This window comes from Accipiter gentilis, chromosome 19, assembly GCF_929443795.1.
Source record: "Accipiter gentilis chromosome 19, bAccGen1.1, whole genome shotgun sequence".
NCBI lineage: Eukaryota > Metazoa > Chordata > Aves > Accipitriformes > Accipitridae > Astur > Astur gentilis.
In genome coordinates, this window is record NC_064898.1 from 9,927,368 (window position 1) to 9,947,623 (window position 20,256).

The 20,256-nt window shown below is 39.6% G+C and overlaps 1 protein-coding gene across 1 annotated transcript in view; it reads right to left on the reverse strand.

The window, feature by feature from the left end:
* DDX10 (DEAD-box helicase 10) overlaps positions 1 to 20,256 on the reverse strand; it is a 202,088-nt gene that overhangs the window by 46,552 nt on the left and 135,280 nt on the right. Inside the window, exon 16 of the mRNA XM_049823686.1 lies at positions 15,609 to 15,665. Within this exon, the coding sequence (XP_049679643.1) occupies positions 15,609 to 15,665 (57 nt within the window). The remainder of the gene's footprint in view (positions 1 to 15,608; positions 15,666 to 20,256) is intronic.

Below are 20,256 nucleotides of genomic sequence, written 5' to 3' on the forward strand. Positions count from 1 at the left end.
ACCAGGTCAACTCTAACATACATCTCTCAACTTGATCCACTCACAGTCAAGAGGACTAGTCTCAAACTGTGAAGTCTTAGCTCCTCCACCATGCGAAGCCTCTGAATTTCAGTTAAACTTGCTCAAATTTGTGCTGTTGTGCTTTCCCAATTCCTCTGTGGATACTTCTGCTAAAATAGACATAACATTTAGAGTCTCTTCAAGGTCTACAAGACCGGTAATGGCTTACAGGGAGAGAGACAGAAGAAGAAGAAAAAATTACTTTTTTTATGTTGGTGCCTTGCAAGACGCCTGTAACATATTATTTTACTTATACATCCAACTTTAATTTTGGCTAACTTTTATGATGCTAGTTATGATGGTAGCAAGGTGCTCTTATAGAGCCCTTCACATCATACCCGAAAGATTTTGTTTTTAATAAAGTCATGATGGAAGTCAAGGGAGGACGCACGAGTGTCAAAATGTTCATCAAGGCTCTTTTTAGTTTTTCTTAATTCAGTGAAGCCAGTTTCCAATACTTGTTTCACCTCTTTAATACCACAGCATCCTTTGTTAGGCTGCTTTTTACTTCTGGGTATAATGATAACACAGTAATTTTGCCACTGTACAAAGCTGTGCTGTTCAGAAGAAATGCTACAGATACTGAAGTGAAATATCTGCATAATTATTACTAGAAAGCTTCTAATAATCTTTGTGGGTCAAGATATGTCTAGAGCCATCATATAAAGTTTGTATTCGGCAACTGATCAGTTATACCATCAGAAGTAACAATAAAGGTATTTAATGTTACTGAAAACCTAGTATGTAAATAGCAGTGTTCCTTAAAGCAAAACTATACAAAATAACCTTTTAAGATAGCATGTTAGGAAACATTTTCAGATACTGCAAATGGATAGTTAAGATGCTCATATTTTCCCATAAACAGAGGAAGAGCAGACTTGAGCTGGGAACCTAGTATTGCACATTTGTCCAAAATATGTATGATGAATACGCGATGGATGGCCTAACTGAAACTCCAAAACAAAATGATTTAATAAAACATTCATACCTCAAAGGGGACAGAATTAATTTGGAAAGAACCCAAAACTTATGTGTTTACACCTAAAAGGACATCATCTTTAGTCAGAAAAGAATAACTGAGAGCAAAGCTAAATCAGTCACTTCGGTAGCACTAAGCACCTACACTAGTACCTCTTCTTTGAAAGCACTGAGCAAACATCAATTCTTAGAATATCTCTGCTTTTATACAGCCTGTCTTCACTGTAGCTTTAACAGAGCACAAGAATAGCTATTCCAAGCCCTGAGCACAGTTTTCTAGTGCTGTACAGAAGCATGCAATAGCTCTGAAAATAAGGAGCAACTAAGACTAACCAGCATCTACGGATCTGTGTTACTCATGTAATCAGTCAATCCACCTATTCAGTTTTCCCTTCTGTTGCACAGGAAACTAAAAACTAAGCTCTAGGAGTATAAAGTATCTTCTGACTGAAGTCTGACAGATTATACTCTAGGAAAGATGCATTCACCTACAGCCTCTGCTTTGGGAAAATCCACTTCCCATGGGCTCAGACCATCATCCCTGCATAATACCTCACTGGCCAAACCAGCTCAGGGATAATTATTCCATTTGCACTTCTCATCAAGATAAACTAGACTTCATTCCAGTTAAACTTTCTAGAGGTAATAGCATCACAGAAATGGTGGCAAGTCTTAACTAGGTATCAGAAAAACAATACCAGTGAACTTGTGAGTTCTTCTAAACTAAATGTGACAACAATAGCACATAAATGATTTTAAAAATTAAACCAGAGTAAAATAATATTAACCAAAGAAGTGGGCTACCCTCTGTATTATTGTGGAGGGTTGACCCTGGTTGGATGCCAGGTGCCCACTAAAGCCACTCTATCACTCTCCCTCCTCAGCTGGACGGGGGGTAGAAAATATAACAAAAGGCTTGTGGGTCAAGATAAGGACAGTTTAATAAAGTGATAGGAAAGGTCGCACACGCCAAAGCAAAGGAAAACAAATGATGTTATTCTCTACTTCCCATCAGCAGGCGATGTCTGGCCACTTCCCGGGAAGCAGGGCTTCAGTACGCGTAGTGGTTGCTCCGGAAGGCAAAAATGCCCCCCGCTTCCGTCTCCCTTTACTTAGCTTTTATAGCTGAACTGATGTCATATGGTATGGAATATCTGTTTGGTTAGTTTAGGTCAGCTGTCCTGGTTATGTCCCCTCCCAAGATCTTGCCCTGCCCCAGCCTGCCATTGAGGGGAGGGCAAAAATGTTGGAGAGCCAGCCTTGATGCTGTGCCAGCACTGCTCAGCAGTAGCCAAAACACTGGTGTGCTATCAACACCTTTCTAGCTACTGATGCAGAGCACAGTGCTATGAGGGCTGCTATGGGGAGTATTAACTCCATCTCAGCCAGACCCAATACAATTATTCAGAGAACTTTGCCACACAAGTGCCTGGGAAGGATGAATTTCATAAACTCTATGCACCTCCTAAGCTAGCAAATACCTTGAACAGTGATAATTACCTTAAACATGACTTTTGTAGATATGTGACCTACTAGAATATTAGGTGATGGGAAATTAAAAAAATGCTAATAACATTTGACATTTTTAACAGCACATGAATTATCAAAGAAAATGGACTGTTTGAGATTGCCATTTAAAGTGAAGCCTAATGATCTTGTTGTAGGTTAACCCCCGCCAGCAACCAGGCACGACGCAGCCACTTGCTTACTTACCCTGCACCCAGTGGGGTGGGGGAGAGCATAGGGAAAAAAGTAAAACTCATGGGTTGAGATAAAGACAGTTTAATAGGACAGAAAGGAAGAAAATAATATTGATAATACTAGCAATAATAAAGTCACAATAATAATGAAAGGATTGGAATATACAAAACAAGTGATGCACAATGCAGTTGCTCACTGTGGACACATATTTAGCTAACAGTCGCAAGAGCATTCCAGACACCTTTAGAAGGCCTTGAACAGAATAAACAAGAAGACAAAAAAAGAAAGATACCAATTAGAAGAACATACGTGTGCATTCCACGATAAAGGGAAATTGGCACAAAGAACCTCAATTCGGCAGTTTATCTTGACCAATTAGACTGAGACAAGTTTTGCATGTTTTAGTATAACCAATTATGTCTTATGTTTATGCGCGTGTACAGTGTTGATATAACTAATCATTAAGTGTAACCAGGCGCGTGGACAGCGCGTGAATAATGTGTGTAACCAACAGTAAAATAGCTAAATGCATGTACAGATGTAATCAATGTATAAAAATGATGTCTGATGCTCTAGTAAAGGGTCTTCATATTGATCTGTCGTTGAGTCCATGATTATGCTCCTGCAGCTCACCACTCACTGACTGGTGCCCAGTTCATTCCCAAGCAGTGATCTACACACACACACACACCCCCGCTGCCAACTCCCCCCAGTTTATATACTGGACATGATGTCACATGGTGTGGAATATCCCTTTGGCCAATTTGGGTCAGATGTCCTAGCTGTGTCCCCTCCAACTTCTTGTGCCCCTCCAGCCTTCTTGCTGGCTTGGCATGAGAAGCTGTAAAATCCTTGACTTAGTATAAACACTATTTGGCAATAACTGAAAACATCAGTGTGTTAGTTATCAACATTATTCTCACACTAAATCCAAAACATAACACTATACCACTTACAAGACATTCTACTTAGTATTTTCCACAAAGCAAGAGGAAGATCAGTGTTAATGTACTGTGAAAGTGCAGTAACCCATTTTTGAAAATATGGGATCGTTTTCTCTCCCATGTCACAAACAGATGGGGACTTGGTGACCTCTCATTAGTCTAAAGGGTCAGTTGACTATATTTGATATCTACCACCACACAGGCAATGGCTGGAAAGTTCTGCACAAGAGAAGCCCAGAACAAGTACAAAACCCTGTAACTACAGCGTCCCTTTCCCAGCTGTTGCTCTAAATGTAGAACAATGTGAGAACAAAAATGTCTCAGATTATTACAGATACAGTTCAATTCTGTAGTAGTAATTTAGAAAATCTCACATGGAAATACATTAATTTCTTCCTTCCTTACTACAGTGGAAGTTCGAAGACAAGGGAAAAATCAAGTATCAAACAAAAAAAGGAAGAAACTGCACAAACACAAAAGAGAAAATGAGAGTACAGGCAAAAACCATGCAAACAGCAAGGCAGGCTGTGATTATCTATGAAACAGAAATCATCACTAACATCTGGGCATCTAAGGAGTTACCACAAAGCAAACCTATTTCCAGATCTTGGAGAATTTCAGGCACCATGAAAAAGGATGGGTAGGAATGCCACAACACACTTCTGCAGGACCTGCGTATAGAGTTCAGTGTGTGCAATCACCCCAGCTGCACATTAACTCATACACAAGTCACAATTCTCAGCTGCAAATACAGCAAACTGCACTTCCCAATGATAACAAAGACAGAAATGATACTAAGGAAATTAAAGAACCAAGAGGCCCAGTCTCAAAAGTTTGGCAAACAAAGCATTTGCAAGCCAACTCTTCATGGCCTTCAATTAGCAGCTCTTACATTTAAGCATAAACTTTGAGAACAGCACCGTACGGCTCCATGTTCTCTGTGTCCAGCTTCATGCACACATTCTGCCAGTTTTTTGTGGCATCTGCACAGGGTGGGGGTGGTGGGGAGGAGAGGAAACAGAGCTCAATCCTTTCATTGGGCCAAATCCACACAGTGTCATGCAGCGCAGCATAAGCTTGATTTCAGAAGGAATTGTTCTTGCAGGACTTTTCCCTCTGAAGAATAAAGAATTCTACTTTCTTACTTCAATCAGCAAGGAAATGTCTGGGTATCTCCCCTCACTTGTCTTCTTTCTCTATTAACTTCAGGATTTTTTGAGTTTTTCCTCATGTTCTCTGGACCTCTTTCTACTACATCCTTTCTAAGCTGAGGGGGACCAGAACAGCACATAGTTCCACAACTACACTGAGGCTCCCTGGATTTACACTTCCCAAAGAAAACTTAAAAAAAACCCAACCAACCAAACAAACAAAAAAACCCTCACCAAGCGTCATGTAAGTCTATGCTAGTTCTAGCACAGTTTAAGAGACAATTTACATATCACAATTTCTAGTCCAGAAAAGAACTCAGGTTTCCTGGATCCAACTCCTCTTTGCAAACTAAATGTTAGCAAAGAATGAAACCTGAGTATTCTGAGAAATACAGCCAAAAGACACAAAGTTTGGGGAAAAAAAGGAAATTAAAAAATCAGTAAACACTAGAAATAAGGACGTTAGCAACAGTCCAGCTCACAGTTTATGTGTACTTGTTGTTTGTCAAAGAATTTTTAATCCATTTATCTAACAGATGGCACTCACACCATAAGCAAATGAAAACACTGAATAGCTAGAGAATGTACAGTCTGCTCCATTCCTTACTACACACTAAGCAAACTCCGAGCTGAGGATCTGGCTCAGCTGGAAGTGCAGGTGAGCAGACAGGGAGAAACAGTCATCTCTCCTGATTTGCATCACTGCAGTTATACAACAAGGGGCAAGCACTGACAACTTTAATTCTGGCTCTTCTTAGCTTACAAGTAATTAGCTTTGAACCCTTACTGATGCTCTTTTACTAAAAGTTTTCTTGTGAGAAAATAAATGTGTGCAAGGCGTAATAGAAGCTGAACCTCTTCCAGCTCTCCCTACAATGAAGGAATGGTGGAACTGGAAAAAACAGTGTTTATCCAGCAGTACTGGAACTGCCTGGCCCAGCAAAATATAACCAGTATGTATTTATTAGAAGGAATGTCAGGAAAATACAAGACAGAACAGAAAGAAGAAAACAAACACACACACACAAAAAAACTTTTCCCTAAAGATACTAAGCACATTACCTAAGTCTTTGCTGCCAGCTGATAGTATTACCTTTCTTCCTGCTGTTCCCCATTGCTTCTGCTCTTAGCTTCTACAAGGCAGAAGGTAACCAAATAAAAGCAGTATCAGCTTGAATTTAGCTCCTTCAGAAGAAACAGAAAAGGGGATGAGGACACAGCAAGAGATAAGAAACACAGAAAACCTCCAAAAAATTTCATAGAAGACCAGAGGAAAAAAACAAGAGGGAAAGGAAACAGTAAATGGAGGAAAAACAGAAAATAAAAATTGTGCATTGCCTTAAGGAAAAGAAACATTGAGGGACACCTGGAGCCAACATAGGAAGACACAGGTCCTAACGGCCTCCTCCAAATAGAAGGTAATACTCCATCTGGGGCAAGTACGGGCTTATCAGACTCCCCATGCAGTCTGTTAAATAACCATGTGTGTTAGTTACTAGTTTGGCATTTCCAAATAACAAACTGGTTTATCAATGCAGCTGACACTGTTAAAGAACAGAAAACCTATTACAAACACTGCATACTGTGATAAAACATGGGATGCTGCACTACTCCTGATGTAGTATAATGGGCAAAGGAGGACTCTGACAAAACACTAAATCTTTTAAAACTCTCTGGAAAAAAAATATATTGAGAGAGTCATTAAGAGCTTTTTTCCTTTTTTTTTAATGCTGACATAAGATTCAGCATAAAGCAGCTGCAATCCTGGTGACTGCGTGACCCCAGAGTATTTGGAAAAAATAGCCGTCAGAAGAATTTTAAAATGTTGGCAACTGCAGCATTATCGGTCAGAATGCAGATTATGGTTTTCTGATTGCACAAATCAATTTTCATCACTAGTAGCAATTACGACTGCTGAGAGTACCTATAGCAGACTACATACAATACTGCAAGCAACACATTCCAAGAATATAAACAGGAGGGATGCTGAGAAAACAGAGCTGCTTAATTTAAACCTAATTACGATTCCTTACTGTGTGAGGATGTCAGCATCATCAAAACACATCTGAAAGATTACCCCCGCTCATCAGCCAATTAACTCATTCTTAAGAAGCTCATACCTGAGATATGCAGCAGAGTTCCTCCATCTGAAGCCTATAATCTAAGAAAGTTTCAAACCCATAAGGAAAGCTGGGAAGTGGCTCAGAGTAACACCACAACAAATCAAGATGCAAAATAAACAAGTTTGAACAGTCTGATACAAGCTTACTTGTGAAATGCAAGCATCTGCATAATATTTATACAGATAGAACTGAGGGATTGAATACACATGCTTTCCACAGCAGAAAGAAAAAGACCTACCGAGCCAGTAAGAATTTTCACTTCCTAAATAAAAGCTTTGTGTGAAAGCTGCTGCAAGCCTCAGGTCATTACTTCTGGATTGTTTGGGGTTTCCCACACCTTCAGGATTCAGGACAGAGGCAGAAAAGAGGCTTAAGATCTCCAAAAGTTCAGTTCCAGGCAATTCTACTGTACTCTGTTGCTTAAGACATCAAAGGACAGTCGTGAGGCAAAAAGAACAAGAACACCACACTAATAGTGAACAACTTGATTTGCTGTTCAAAACATATATGGAACGCAGCAAATGAGCTTGGTATAACAGCTTTATATTTTGTGCTTTAGAGGGAGAGAAATTTCAAATATTGGTTACTAGACACTATTAACTAGTAGCATAGAGCAGATTAACAAATTAACTATAATTATAATTAACTTATTAGAGATCTGTTTACTAAGATGAAAATGCCTAAAGGATGGTTTATAACACTTTAGAAGAGCTTTTTTTGTGTGTGTGTGTGTGTGTGTCCGTCCGTGTCCCATTCCGTCCTGCCCCGTGCCCCCGCACCCCCCTTTTCATACTGGTAGATATGCAGCTCCAGCACTGTCCATTGCCTCTTATTTCTTGGCCAGAGTCAGGCAGGGGCAAAGTGACCATCTGTGTTCTGCTCAGACTAGAACTGTTGAGGAGGATGTCAAATCAGTGAAGAAACTGAACAAGAAATTTTGGAAGCCAAGAAGAAAAGATGCTGCTAACTTACATATAAATTTCAAACCACGTTGGAGTGGCTAGTTATGTTTAAATTGTACGCTTGCCACCTTTACAACAGAGCATATTAAAAAATGAAATGCTTACATATTGATGGACAGTGATCACAAAGCAAAGTCCCAGTGCTCTCTTCTTCCCCTAATTAAGTTTACAGAACATGGTCCCATACAGTTAGCATGAAAACATTCAATCAATGCTGAAATGGAAATCTGAAGCTCAGGTGGGAAGGTCTTTGCCCTTGAATATATATGTTTGCACTTTGCAGTGCACAAAAAGTTCTTGCCTTGTTTCTTTCACACCTACTGTTTTTCTAGATACATGTATTGAACTAAAATATGTTGCCTGAATTGATGAAGTGTGTATTCAAACAGAAAAATGTATATAACCTTAGCTTCTGGGGTTTAGCCTCAGAAAAGCATCTGTGCAAGACTAACAGAGGTCTCGTACTGCTTTCCCTGTGCTCCACCACACTGCCATATGCAGGGAGGAACCTGATGGTGGGATTCTGCTCCTAGTATCTACAGAGGCAGGCAAAGAGAAAAAATGAAGGAAAATAATATATACCTCCCTTGTTCAAAGGAGAGACAGAGCTCAAGCAGTGACTCAAGTAGCCACTCAGTTATTTCCTGACCCCCATTCAAAAGCTTGGGGGGAATGGTGCCAAAGCACTCCTTAATTCAACAACTACCAAGAGTTATTCGTAACTATACAATCCAAATAAACGATAACAAAACCCACATAATTCAAGAGGAAGAAAGAAATGCACATACTTATTTCAATTCGCAATCTTGCAATTTTGATAGTCTAAGCTTTTAATAAAAAAAATACCGAGGGGTTTTTTCTCCCCCAATGCGAAAATGTTCTGAAATAAACAAAAATGTTTAGTCTTTAACATCTTGAAAGCTCTGAAGTTCAGCAGTTGAAGGCTAAGATAGCTCCAAAGCACCTGTTCCAATGCTATCAAACTTACATGCACATTCTGGAAACAAAAAGTTCCCTAAAGAATAATGAACTAAACACTGTAATCTTCCTGGAGTTTAACCTAGCTACTGGAGAATTTCCTTCAGTATTGCCCTAGAAATTTAAGAAAATCATTTGCAATCAAGTAAGACAGTAACCTCTGTGCTCCCTAACATACCAGAAATCCTGCTCCTCTACTCTTACAAATCTTTATTATATCTTTCATCAAAAGCTCCCCTAGAACTGCAACTCCAAAAAATAAGAAAACCAACAAAAGTTTAAAGAAAAAAGAAGTTTCCTCTCTTTACCAAAAATCTGAAAGCAAATAGAAACCAAAGTATAGGGTATAGATATGTCAGACACTGTAATGAAGATGCATTTGTGTTGATCCACTGTGCATCCACCTCATCCCAGCAGACCTTCAGCAGATATGAGGGCATGTGCAAGGTCCGTGGCCCCCCTCATCTATGCTTCTGCCAGGACTATAAAGAAATCACCTCAGTGACTGGTAAATCATCAGCTTACTGCATGTAGAGCAGCAGACTGTCATTGCATACCACATATGATTAAAAATAACAGTTGTGAATATTATACTCACAAAATTCAATTGCTATGGCTATGGCCAATTAGTTTAAATAGCCAATCTGATAAATATATTTAAAATCCTCAGTATGCTGGTGGCTGCAATGAAAAGGTTCACAGAAGCATACATAATTGGCAAATCAATCCATCAGAATCCTTCCTTGTTAATTGTTCAGGGTTACGACACAGAAATACTGGTTTAATCATATACATTCTTAATTGCAGAAAAGGCAGGACTTATTACAGCTTTACTTAAAGCAATTTGTTATATTAACTGGAATCATCAACATGTTATTTTCAGAAAGAAGAATACAGGTAACATTTCCATACAGGCACATAATACCCATTTTCAAATATTAAATATTGTAGAATACGTTAATTTAAAAAATATTTCATTTTTTGCTGTTCTTTGTGGTTTGCAGATCAAGAATAATTCTTGATGAAGAACAACTTTAAGTTCTTTGCAACTATCAAACAGCAGTGACAAGATGTAGCCTGTATCAGGATAACATAACCCTCTCCTGAGGTCTTACATGAACAAAATAAACTCTACAATCTCTACATCCTCCAGACCACAAGAGGGATCTAGCCCTGAAACCCTGCTCCAGCTCCAGAAACCACAGGGAGCTAAAGCAATGGCTCCTCAACACCATCCATGGCAGGGTCATGAGAGGTGATCCAGAACCAAAGCACCTTCACCGTTAACCATCAGCATGCAGGGCATCCCATGAGACTTTCCCAAGAGCACTTATTGATAAATTGGTCAAAGGGATTTGGGAACCAGTATTCACAGGAGGCAGAGACCAAATTCCTCCTTCACTCCTGTTCACACCCACACTGAATCTAGAGTCTCCAGCCTAAACACCAGGTCGTGGGCTAGATATCAAGGAACAGGAAATTCAAGGCAGAAGCAGAGCTGTCAGGTAATAGAAGTCAGTTCCAGTTACCACAGGAACAATACAGAGTGGATCCAGAATTTTCATAATATTTTAAAGATCATACTTCTGCCAGTGGATTATTAGCAATAGCTACCCAAGAGATGTGACTCTGTCCCCTTCTTGTTTGAATTTGCCAAACGCTGCAAAGATTTCTTGAGCTACAAGTGTAGCTCAAATCCCATGGAAGGTACTGAAGATTACAAGAAAACACTGTTTTTAAGGGTTTTTTCTGGTTAAAATCTCAGTAGAGCGTGGCACAAGGTTCAGAAAACAGAATGCTACATTGAGTATTACACCTTGCAGTGATGCGATACAGGCAAGTATCAATGCCTGAATCTGTCATATCTTTAAATACACACCTCCTGCTCACCCAGGCGTATTTTATAGATGTGTTCACATAAATCCCTTCATAATAGAGTAGAAAGATTCCTAACTTCATTGTGACTCTGTGAAAATCTTAAATTACATATATGAAGTATATCAAGAACATGTTTTGTAAAATACGTAAAATCTCATACACAAGTACTAATTCCTCTGGGAACAGCAAAATATATTGGAAGGAAAGCAGGGGAGAAAGAGAGGACATGGGAAAAGTTAAAGCATACCTATTATCCTGCTGTTGCTGTTGATCTTTTAATGCTCTACAATTATTCAGCAAGAATTCAATCCTATGAAAAAGTGCCCCTGACAACCAAGTGCTTTGATCTCTCAGAAGAGGTCAGTCTTCTGGTCTGATGCTAATCCCCATCCTCAGCTTTATTCCAATGATTTGTCCTCTTCATTCTTTTCTAAAACTGAAAACTCTGCTCACTAAGGAGTTCAAGCCAGATTTCCCTAGGCTTTCAGCAGGCTACATTTTTCTTATGGACATTGGATAAACACCCTCTGGTCTGCTAGTCAGCCGTTTTTCAGGTTTTTCTGTTTTGCTTTGGACACCAGCATGGTGTAACTGCTAGAGGATTGCCAATGGCTGAATTGATGCACCAAACTGTCATGACTGAGCAAGTTTTACCTCCTGGCACTGCTTACAGATGCTGTCCTGTCTATTTCTAGCAGATACTGATACCTTCTTTTAGCAGCTAGTTATCATTTCTTGCATAATGGTGGGAGCTGAGGATCACAAAGCACATCAGTGCTGGAGCAGGAAACAGCACCTTCTCCTGACTCCTGCTCTGCTCCGCCACCTTGACCCACAGATCTGTTCAGCAGCTCCTGGAAAATGCCTTTCCTACAAAAATAATTTTCTTTAAAAGAAACCGAAACCTTCCTCACTTCATAATTCTTAACACACCAATACTGCCCTAAGGCATCAGGACAGCAAAACACTAAACTCACTAAAGGAGAAATATAGTCCTGTTTAGCTTCATTGCAGCTAACAGCTGCTTGCAGAGCAAGGACCTTTAAATGCTGGTTGAAACCTAAAATAAAAGTCATTTATGCATACTAAGAAATCAGTACGTGATAGATTACTAGAAGTAAAAGAGCAAAGTCAAGAGCAGAGAGCACTGCATGACACAGGGATGTCCTGCTCGAGCTCAGGGGCTGGCTTCACCAAGTAACACCCAGCTACCGCCTCGGAGCAGCCATCCATGTTGCTGCTGCTTCTGCGCAGTGCTTTACTTCTTGGTCAAAAGACAACACGGTTGCCTAATTTTCTCTGGACCATCTTCAGCTAAACAGTATCAAAATTTGTCTGAGGGCTTGAGGACTACAATTTTATCAGTACTGAGTGAGGACAAAATGTTTGCTTTTTTCATCTCAAAACACTGCATTTGGAAATATCTCATCAAGTTCTCCTGAACTGGGAGACAAATAAATATCTGATGATAAAAAAATCCCCCCAAAACTAAGTTTCCAGTTTTACTTCATGTGAGTGTGAGATCCATTGAATATATGAGATCTATTTTCACAGCCTTTTGCACTCAAATTTAATTAATGGTCATAAATTCCAAGAAATACTTTCTCCAAAGCATCCTTTAAGAGCCCTCACTTCTTACCCAGTTTATTTATTGCATGGGGATTTGTCCAAGGTGGAGTCAATAACACTGCAGCTACCTACTCATCTAATCCCCTGCTCAAGCACATTCAGCAGAGCTTGCCAGAATTTGGTTGTTCAATTCCAGTTGCAGGGAGCCTACCCCATCCCAGCGCAGCGAAGGCTGAGCAAAACCTTCCCTGCAACTGCTCATGTGGCACCAGAAGAAAAAGCAGGAGGCCCATCTCTTCTGTGATCTTTCCTTTTTGTTGGCATACGGACAAAAATCTGCACTCATTGAAGGCATTAAAACTTTGAAATGAAAGAAAAAAAAAACCAAAACAACAAAAAAAACCTTAAAATGGAGAGACTTCCCCTCCTCCTCAAAACAATATAGGGGTATTGCCAAAACAATATGGGGGTACAGAACTGAAGGAAAACTGTTATTAGAAAGGCTAGGCCATGAGTTAAAAAAATACAGATATAGTAAATGAAAAATGACAAGAAGTCAAGATTCCTGGCATGGGAAATCAATGAGCATGCACAGGACAGAGAAATCCTAAAACTAAGAGCATCACAATCCAAGAATCTAAGATTAAATTAAGACTAAGATTAAATCCCAAAAGTGTATGGCTTAAAGGGTAAAAATAAATAAACCATAAACCATAAATTTTTAGTTCCAAATAAATTCCCTTTTCATTTTGGAAAAAAACAGCATACATTAAGAATAACACACCAGGCCCTGTCCAGTGAGTAACAGGGCACAACCAACAACAGGACAACAAGAATTATACTCAAGCAGAGATGCAAAAGTCATAATTGATGAATTATTATTTAATATTTAGAATGGGAAATTAAATTGCCATTCTGGTCATGTCAGGCCCAGTAGGCTGCGCACTAGTGAAAGATAATAAGTAATACTCTATAGCAAGGAGTTTATAATGTGAGAGAGATACAGTTAATAAAACAAACAAGGGGAATAAAGCTGGTAGACCACAGCTGTTCTGAAGTGACTGGCTGCTCATAATTGTTGATCCAGCCCCTTTTCTCCAGCTGCTAAACGGCATTAATGAAGCTAAAAATACCTTTTCTGCTTTTTTGATTCTCCTTATTGCTTTGTCTTTTACAAAAATGCTATTAATTGCCAAAGGAGTTGTGTATTGCAGAGTAAGTGGGTCACAAGACATATTCTGAAAGCACTAGTGAAAATGCAAATGTTTTGAACTCCTGATTTAGGCAGCATATATTTTCTAAACTAGTTTCTGTTTCAATAGTTTCTGTGTTTTACTATTTCCATTTTTTTTCCCCCCACATATCTCCTATGAGCTGCTTGAGTCATATTCCACACAGACTATGGAGAGCTTCAGCTACTGTGGCTTTACCTCTAAGATTCTATGAAGCAGGGAGTGTTCTTAATTAATTCCTCAGACACCAGCAGACGGAAACTGCCACCTTTATCTACCATCTACTGCTCCCTTCCTCTTCCAGGCGTGAACAGCCTGGCTCCAAGCTGGCATCCTTTCCCAGTAGAAGCATTTTCCTTGAAATGAACCCCACTGAAAATGACTGGACTCGGCTGCACACAATTGTTGGCAAAAACAACCTCTAAACAAGAGAAAAAGCCCGACAGTTTTCATTGAAGAGACATGTCAGGTCCTGAGGCTTGCACCTTCTTACAGAACGTGAGCTAAGCGCTTCAGGAATAAAATTAAGTCAAAGTAATAGCAGTTTTGCACAGTTGGTACGCTCACAGAAACCATATGCCAATCTCACACTAGACCAGGACCAGTTAAGTCAGCTTTCCAAGTGCAAGTGTTGCACAGAAGAGAGGCAGAGGTGCATCAAATTATGGTTTTATCTTATGCAGTTTTGGGAGTGAGGCTCCGCATTTAACCGATGGACACACACACACACACACACAGACAGATCATTCCTCAACAGAGATCAACTTCATTTGTTTTCCAATGAGACAGAGAGATTCATTTGCTTGGCAAAGAATAGGATAGAAGTACATCAGCAAGCAGATCCTTTTGAAAGGAATGGGCTTATTTCTCCAGCTGCTGAATAACAGACATTGGGGGGGGGGGGGGGGGGGGGGGGTTTATTCCTTAAAAAGAGGCAAAATTAACAAGCAGCATTTATGAATGTGATACAGCCTGATTTGATCAATGTTTTCTCCCTATATTAAGATGTTTGTTAATCATTCATTTCATAATTTTCCTAAAATGCTTGCTCAATACATTAAAAAGTATGCATCTCTATACATTCAATTACATGCAGAAAATTTCTATTGCTTGATTGGGGAGTCACGATGCCAACAGCTCTCATAGATTGCCATCTCTGAAGACAGAATCGTATTTAATACTTAGTATAACTAGGCTTTTCATCTTAAACTGTAATTACTTTCCACTTCAGAACTACAGAATGAAGCATCTTCCTATATTTAAGCCTCCCAGCGCATGGCCAGCTTGCAAAAATCAGACAAAGAACATTATCGATTTTCTCAAGGGAGTAAGATATTTGCTAACTGCCAAACAAGAACAAACCATAACTATTCATGTGTAGCATAAGGAGGTGCAGCATGAGAAATAACACACACTACTGTGTCCATATTCTGGAAAAATCATTGCAGCTGAATGAAATCTCAGTTTATCACAATCCTAGCAATATGAAAAACTAGAACAGCCTCTAGGAAATTAGTAATGTACATATAAAGAAAAGGATAGCAAAGGTTTATTTGTAGGTCTAACAAGGGGAAGGAATATATTTCAATGTAAATACTTGCTGTTTAAAGAAAAGGTTCAGCAGAAACAGGTTTAAATGCAATTTGACCAAAAAAAAAAAAATTAATAATCTTACTGCCTGCAAGTTATAAACATGACTAAGTATTCAGAGAAAAAAAAGTCATCAGCACTGCTGCTGAAATTGCAACTCACTTGAAATACAAATAAAGAGGCTGCAATTCCAAAAGGCTTCCATACATTTTACGTATTTACACACACACACACACACACACACTCATGCTTTCTCAGTATCCTTCCACAGGAAATCATTGTAACCACATCAAAGCAAGGGTGTAAGAAAAGGCAAGCAAACAGAAAATGCCTTTAAAGAATCATTAATCACAACATTGCTTATTAAAGAAGGAATGAAATAATTAAAAAACAGTTTCAAACCTACAATCAGTAGCTTGATCAAAACAGCAAAAATCCTTACCTGTGCATTCTTATTCCTGGCTTCTCTCCTTGCTGCTTTTTCTTTTAGCCTTTTCTCCTAAAACAAACAAGATACACAGTTTTAAAGCAAACTCCTGGCTCGTTTTTTTTTTTCTTTTACTATTTTAAGACTAAAGTTGAGCCACCTAGATATTTTTAATACACACATGCTATACTGGTGATATTCACCCTACATGTTACTGATAAAAAAGGTAAATAAAAAGATCTGACAGAGATATTACTCGTTATTCTTGCTCTTCAAGGAAATAAAACTACAAGAATGATCCAAACTCACATTTTATCTTCACCAAGACTTGTTACTCTTAAAGGAATGATGCAGCTAAGTATTTTGATAAAGTATTTGTCTCTAAAACAAGGTAGTTAAAATGGCACCAAGAGATCCAACTCTTCTTATTTCTCAGTGGCTTAAAATGAAATCCAATCCTTTTAACAAACTAAAATGATAATTTTCCTAACTTCAGAATTGCTAAAGCAACTGGGGAGTGAAAGCTAAAACGTGTTCTCCCTAGCTTTCATACCTCCATTATTAACATTCTACAATAGCATTTGCTTAGTAATTGCATTGATTCAGAAACCGTAACATTAAGTTCCCTCCACCAAAGGGATTCTGCTATGGGAAAATGAGCAAAATGCAATGATACAACTCATTCAAAGCTGCCTGCCAGATTTCTGAGCATACAAAAGGGACCAAGATATTTAATTCAACTGACATTTATTGCTGCCTTTTTTTTTTTTTTCTGTTGTTGTTATTGGGATTGCTTTATCTTTAAACGAACTGAAGGATTATATCTAATTTAGAGTCTGTCAGGTCCTTCCAAGTGAACATCCTTTAAATTATCTATTTCATGAGGCAAGGACAGAAATTCAGGTGAGAGCACATGTCCCTTAAAAAAGTGTACCACTCCCTCTTTTTCTTTTGTCTTAGTAATGCTGATGACATTGGTGTTGAAACTTTTTTATGCTAGCATAAAAATGTTTCTAGAATACAACCCTCAGTTTCTTTGAGGAATATAGGCCATTCCTAGCATCAGCACATTTAGAAATGAGCCCACATAAAATGGGACATTACTTTAACATCAGTCCAGGGGCAACACCTCGGCAGAGAGAAGGCTGAAGACCAGTCAGTCACATTTCAGCTCACTCGTGGGAGTAACAAGCAAGCTACAGCTCCAGCAGTCCTGGTGCCCTATCATCACAATGATGCTACCAAAGCATATTGGTAGGTACCACACAAAGCTGTTTGGAAAAGCAGTGTGTTTGAGTGCAGACCTGGGAAAAGAACACAGCTGCCAAGATTTTCAAAATTGGTGTCTAAATTCAGTTTCTTTTGAGCCATTTGTCTGGTATGTGCCATTTTCTATTCTCCTAATTGCCCAAACTCACTTTCAAACTTTCTGAGTAAATCAACCTCTTCTCTCCAAATCAAAACTAAACAGATAAGAATTCATCTCCCCCCACAAAAGACAGGGGCAAAACTGCATGATATTTGTGCCCCTCTGCTTTATACAGTTCTCCAATGCTATGTGCAAAGCTGTCTGATACAAACGCCTCAAAACAGAGCTACATGCCAGGGCCTTCAACACATGCTATGAAACAAAACAAAACCCTCACCACTATAGACAGATACAGCACAGCTCTCTTATTATTTCAGGTTTGTTAAAGTAAGAAAAAGCAGTGAAAAATCATAATTACATTTAAGGCCACAAGGGCATCATATGGGGCAAAAGAAGCCACCAGGACCGAGTACTGTCTGGTACGGACACAGGCAGTCTGCTCTCCAACAAGCGTCATGACCTCATAGTCCTAGTATGGTCATCCATGTTATGATTCCTTCTCTTCCAAGTCAAATTTGTATTCATTTCTGATCATTTTTACTTCTGCTTTTCAAATGATTTTACTGAAGTTTTCCACTTTTACCCACTCTGGTTTGTCCTGGGTTCAGCTGGGATAGAGTTAATTTTTACAGGAACCTGGGAGGTGGGGGCATAGCCAGGGCAGCTGACCTGAACTAGCCAAGGAGCTATTCCATACCATGTGCCATCATGCTCAGTATATAAATGGGGAGCAGGCCGGGGGGTGGGCTCTGTTTTCGGTGGGGGAAGTGGTGGAGCGTCGGGTCCCGGGTGGTGAGCAGTTGCACTGTGCATCACTCTTTTTGTATACTTTTTCATTAGTGCCGTTGTTGTTGTTGTAATCTCTTTGTGTTTGTCCCAGTAAACTGCCTTTATCTCAACCCTCGAGGTTCCAGTTTCTTTTCCTTTTCTCTCCTCCGTCTTCTCCCCATCCCACCGGAGGGGGGCGGAGGAGTGAGCGAGCGGCTGCGTGGTCCTTTGTTACCGGCCGGGCTGAAACCACGACATGGTTTTAAATGGTTTAGTTGTTGCATTCTTTGCTCTTTAGGGTCACCATTGGGGTTCTCTCATTTTTCTGCTAAAAGTGTGATCCTTTTCAAAACTTTACTGCAAAAAAGTTTAAGAGAACAGAGCTAGAAAGTAACACACCAGATATTACAAAGCAGGACAAACCAGCTTTTAAACTTGATAGTCCAGAAAATTTTAGATAGAAAAATTCTATGGTAAATGAAAAGACAGTGTCTCAACTACAGAAACAGGCTTAAGCCAATATAGCAGCAAAGATCCTGCTCAAGGGATTTACAACAGAGCACTGAAAAGACAGCTGTGAATGTGGGAGATTGACATAATGCCATAGAAGAGGAGTACGTCAGACAGCATAATATACATAAGTCTCTAAAGAACAGTAAAGACACAAAAAAGACACAAAAAGAATCTGAAGTTAATAGGTGCAGAGACTGAAATCAGGAGTACAAAAGAAAAACAAGACAGAGCAGCAATCAACAGGAGATGCTATCAAGACTTTTTTTTTTTTGAGGGAGAGAGAGAATTTGATTCCTTGTCAATGAAAAACAAAAGCAGATTTTGTATAAGGTGCATCTACATTAGCACTGAGTTGGAGTTAGGAGTGCATTTCAGAAGCCAATGTCCTAATCAGGCCCACTTCTCCTGTGTTTCACGCTGCAAGGCAGTCTGCACGAGCACAGCTAATACACTCCAACTAACACCAGGCATTCAGAGGGTCACAGGATCATTCTGACTGGGAGGGAACTTCAGGGATCCCTGGTCCACCCTCCTGCTGACACCAGGGTCAGCTCTGAGGTCAGGCCAGGCTGCACAGGACCTCATCCAGCCAGGTCAAAATCCCAAGGCTGGAGACTGCACAACATCTCTGGGCAACCTATGCCACTGCCTGACTGTCCTCACATGGAAAAAGCTTCCCTTACATCCATGCTCAATCTCTTGTTTTAACTTACAGATACCTTCTCTCGCCCTCTTGCTCTGCACTGCTGTGGAGGGACTGGCTCCATCTCTGTCTCCTCCATGACTTCTCTGTAGGCACTGGGGGCTGCTGTCAGGTCCCCCCAAAGCCGTCTCTGCTCCAGGCTGAATCAGCCCAGCTCCCCCAGCCTCTCCTCGCAGGACCACCATCTCGGTGACCTCAGCTGAACTCACTGTAGTCTGTCAATGCCCTTCTGTACTGGGCATAGTGGTGCGGTGTAGGATGTCATGATTCAGTTCAAAGCATCAGATAGGAGCCGATACTGCATAACCCCACCGCCACCACACAGCCTGCGATCTGGTTCGCAGCACCAACTATCTTACTCAGCAATCTTGCTCTTACTGGGCTATTTTGTTTGCTAATGCAGGAATAGCCATCAAGTTTTAACTTAAGCTTCAATTCTGGAAAACAATCCTACTAAGGCACTGCTTAAATTTATACACAGATTCAAGCACATGTATAAGCACATACAGTGTGCTGAGCAAATCCTTGAATACTTTTCCCCAGTCAGGACCTTATTTCCTATTACCTGGAAGACAACTGTATATTGTACTGTGCAAAGGTAATATCCCCACCTAATAAAGACGCCCTTTTATATGACTGTATAAAACCCAGAAATTAACTACCTTGTCTTAGGTTACAAAGAAATGCTACAGCTCAGCCAGAAACACAGATCTTCGAAGACTCACAGGAGTATTTTAACTACGATGTCATCCATTCTTACATTGCTACTGCTAGGAGGAAATATGGGCACATGCAGAACACACATGGACAATGTACTGTAATACAGCTGTAAAAAGTAATCAAATGAGGCAAAGTTGAACCCAGTCAAACAGTTCGATACTGATTTATACCATGTGAATTGATTCTGTTCATCTACGGATAAGTCTGTAACTATCTGGAATTACTAAGCTGTCCAACATTAGTTTTGAGACATGAGAAAAAGTAACAGAAAAGTCTGGACTTTCTTGGAATATCTAAAATATTAACACAATAAGAATGACAGATTTTATCACTGTTCTATCAAGCTATAAATCATTACTTGTAAAAACAGCACATAATTTAGAGATTAAATGGATTTTGCATTTATTTCAATTTACTAGGGCAGGAAAACAAAAAATCATGCTTCAAGGTATGAATACTTAATTATGTATGTTATTAGCTGACAATTTGTTATAGCATAACTTCATAACTCGGCGCCATGAGGCTGTCAGATAAAGCTCTAAAACATCACAATCTGATTAAATACTCTTTTATCTGCAATAGTGAACTCT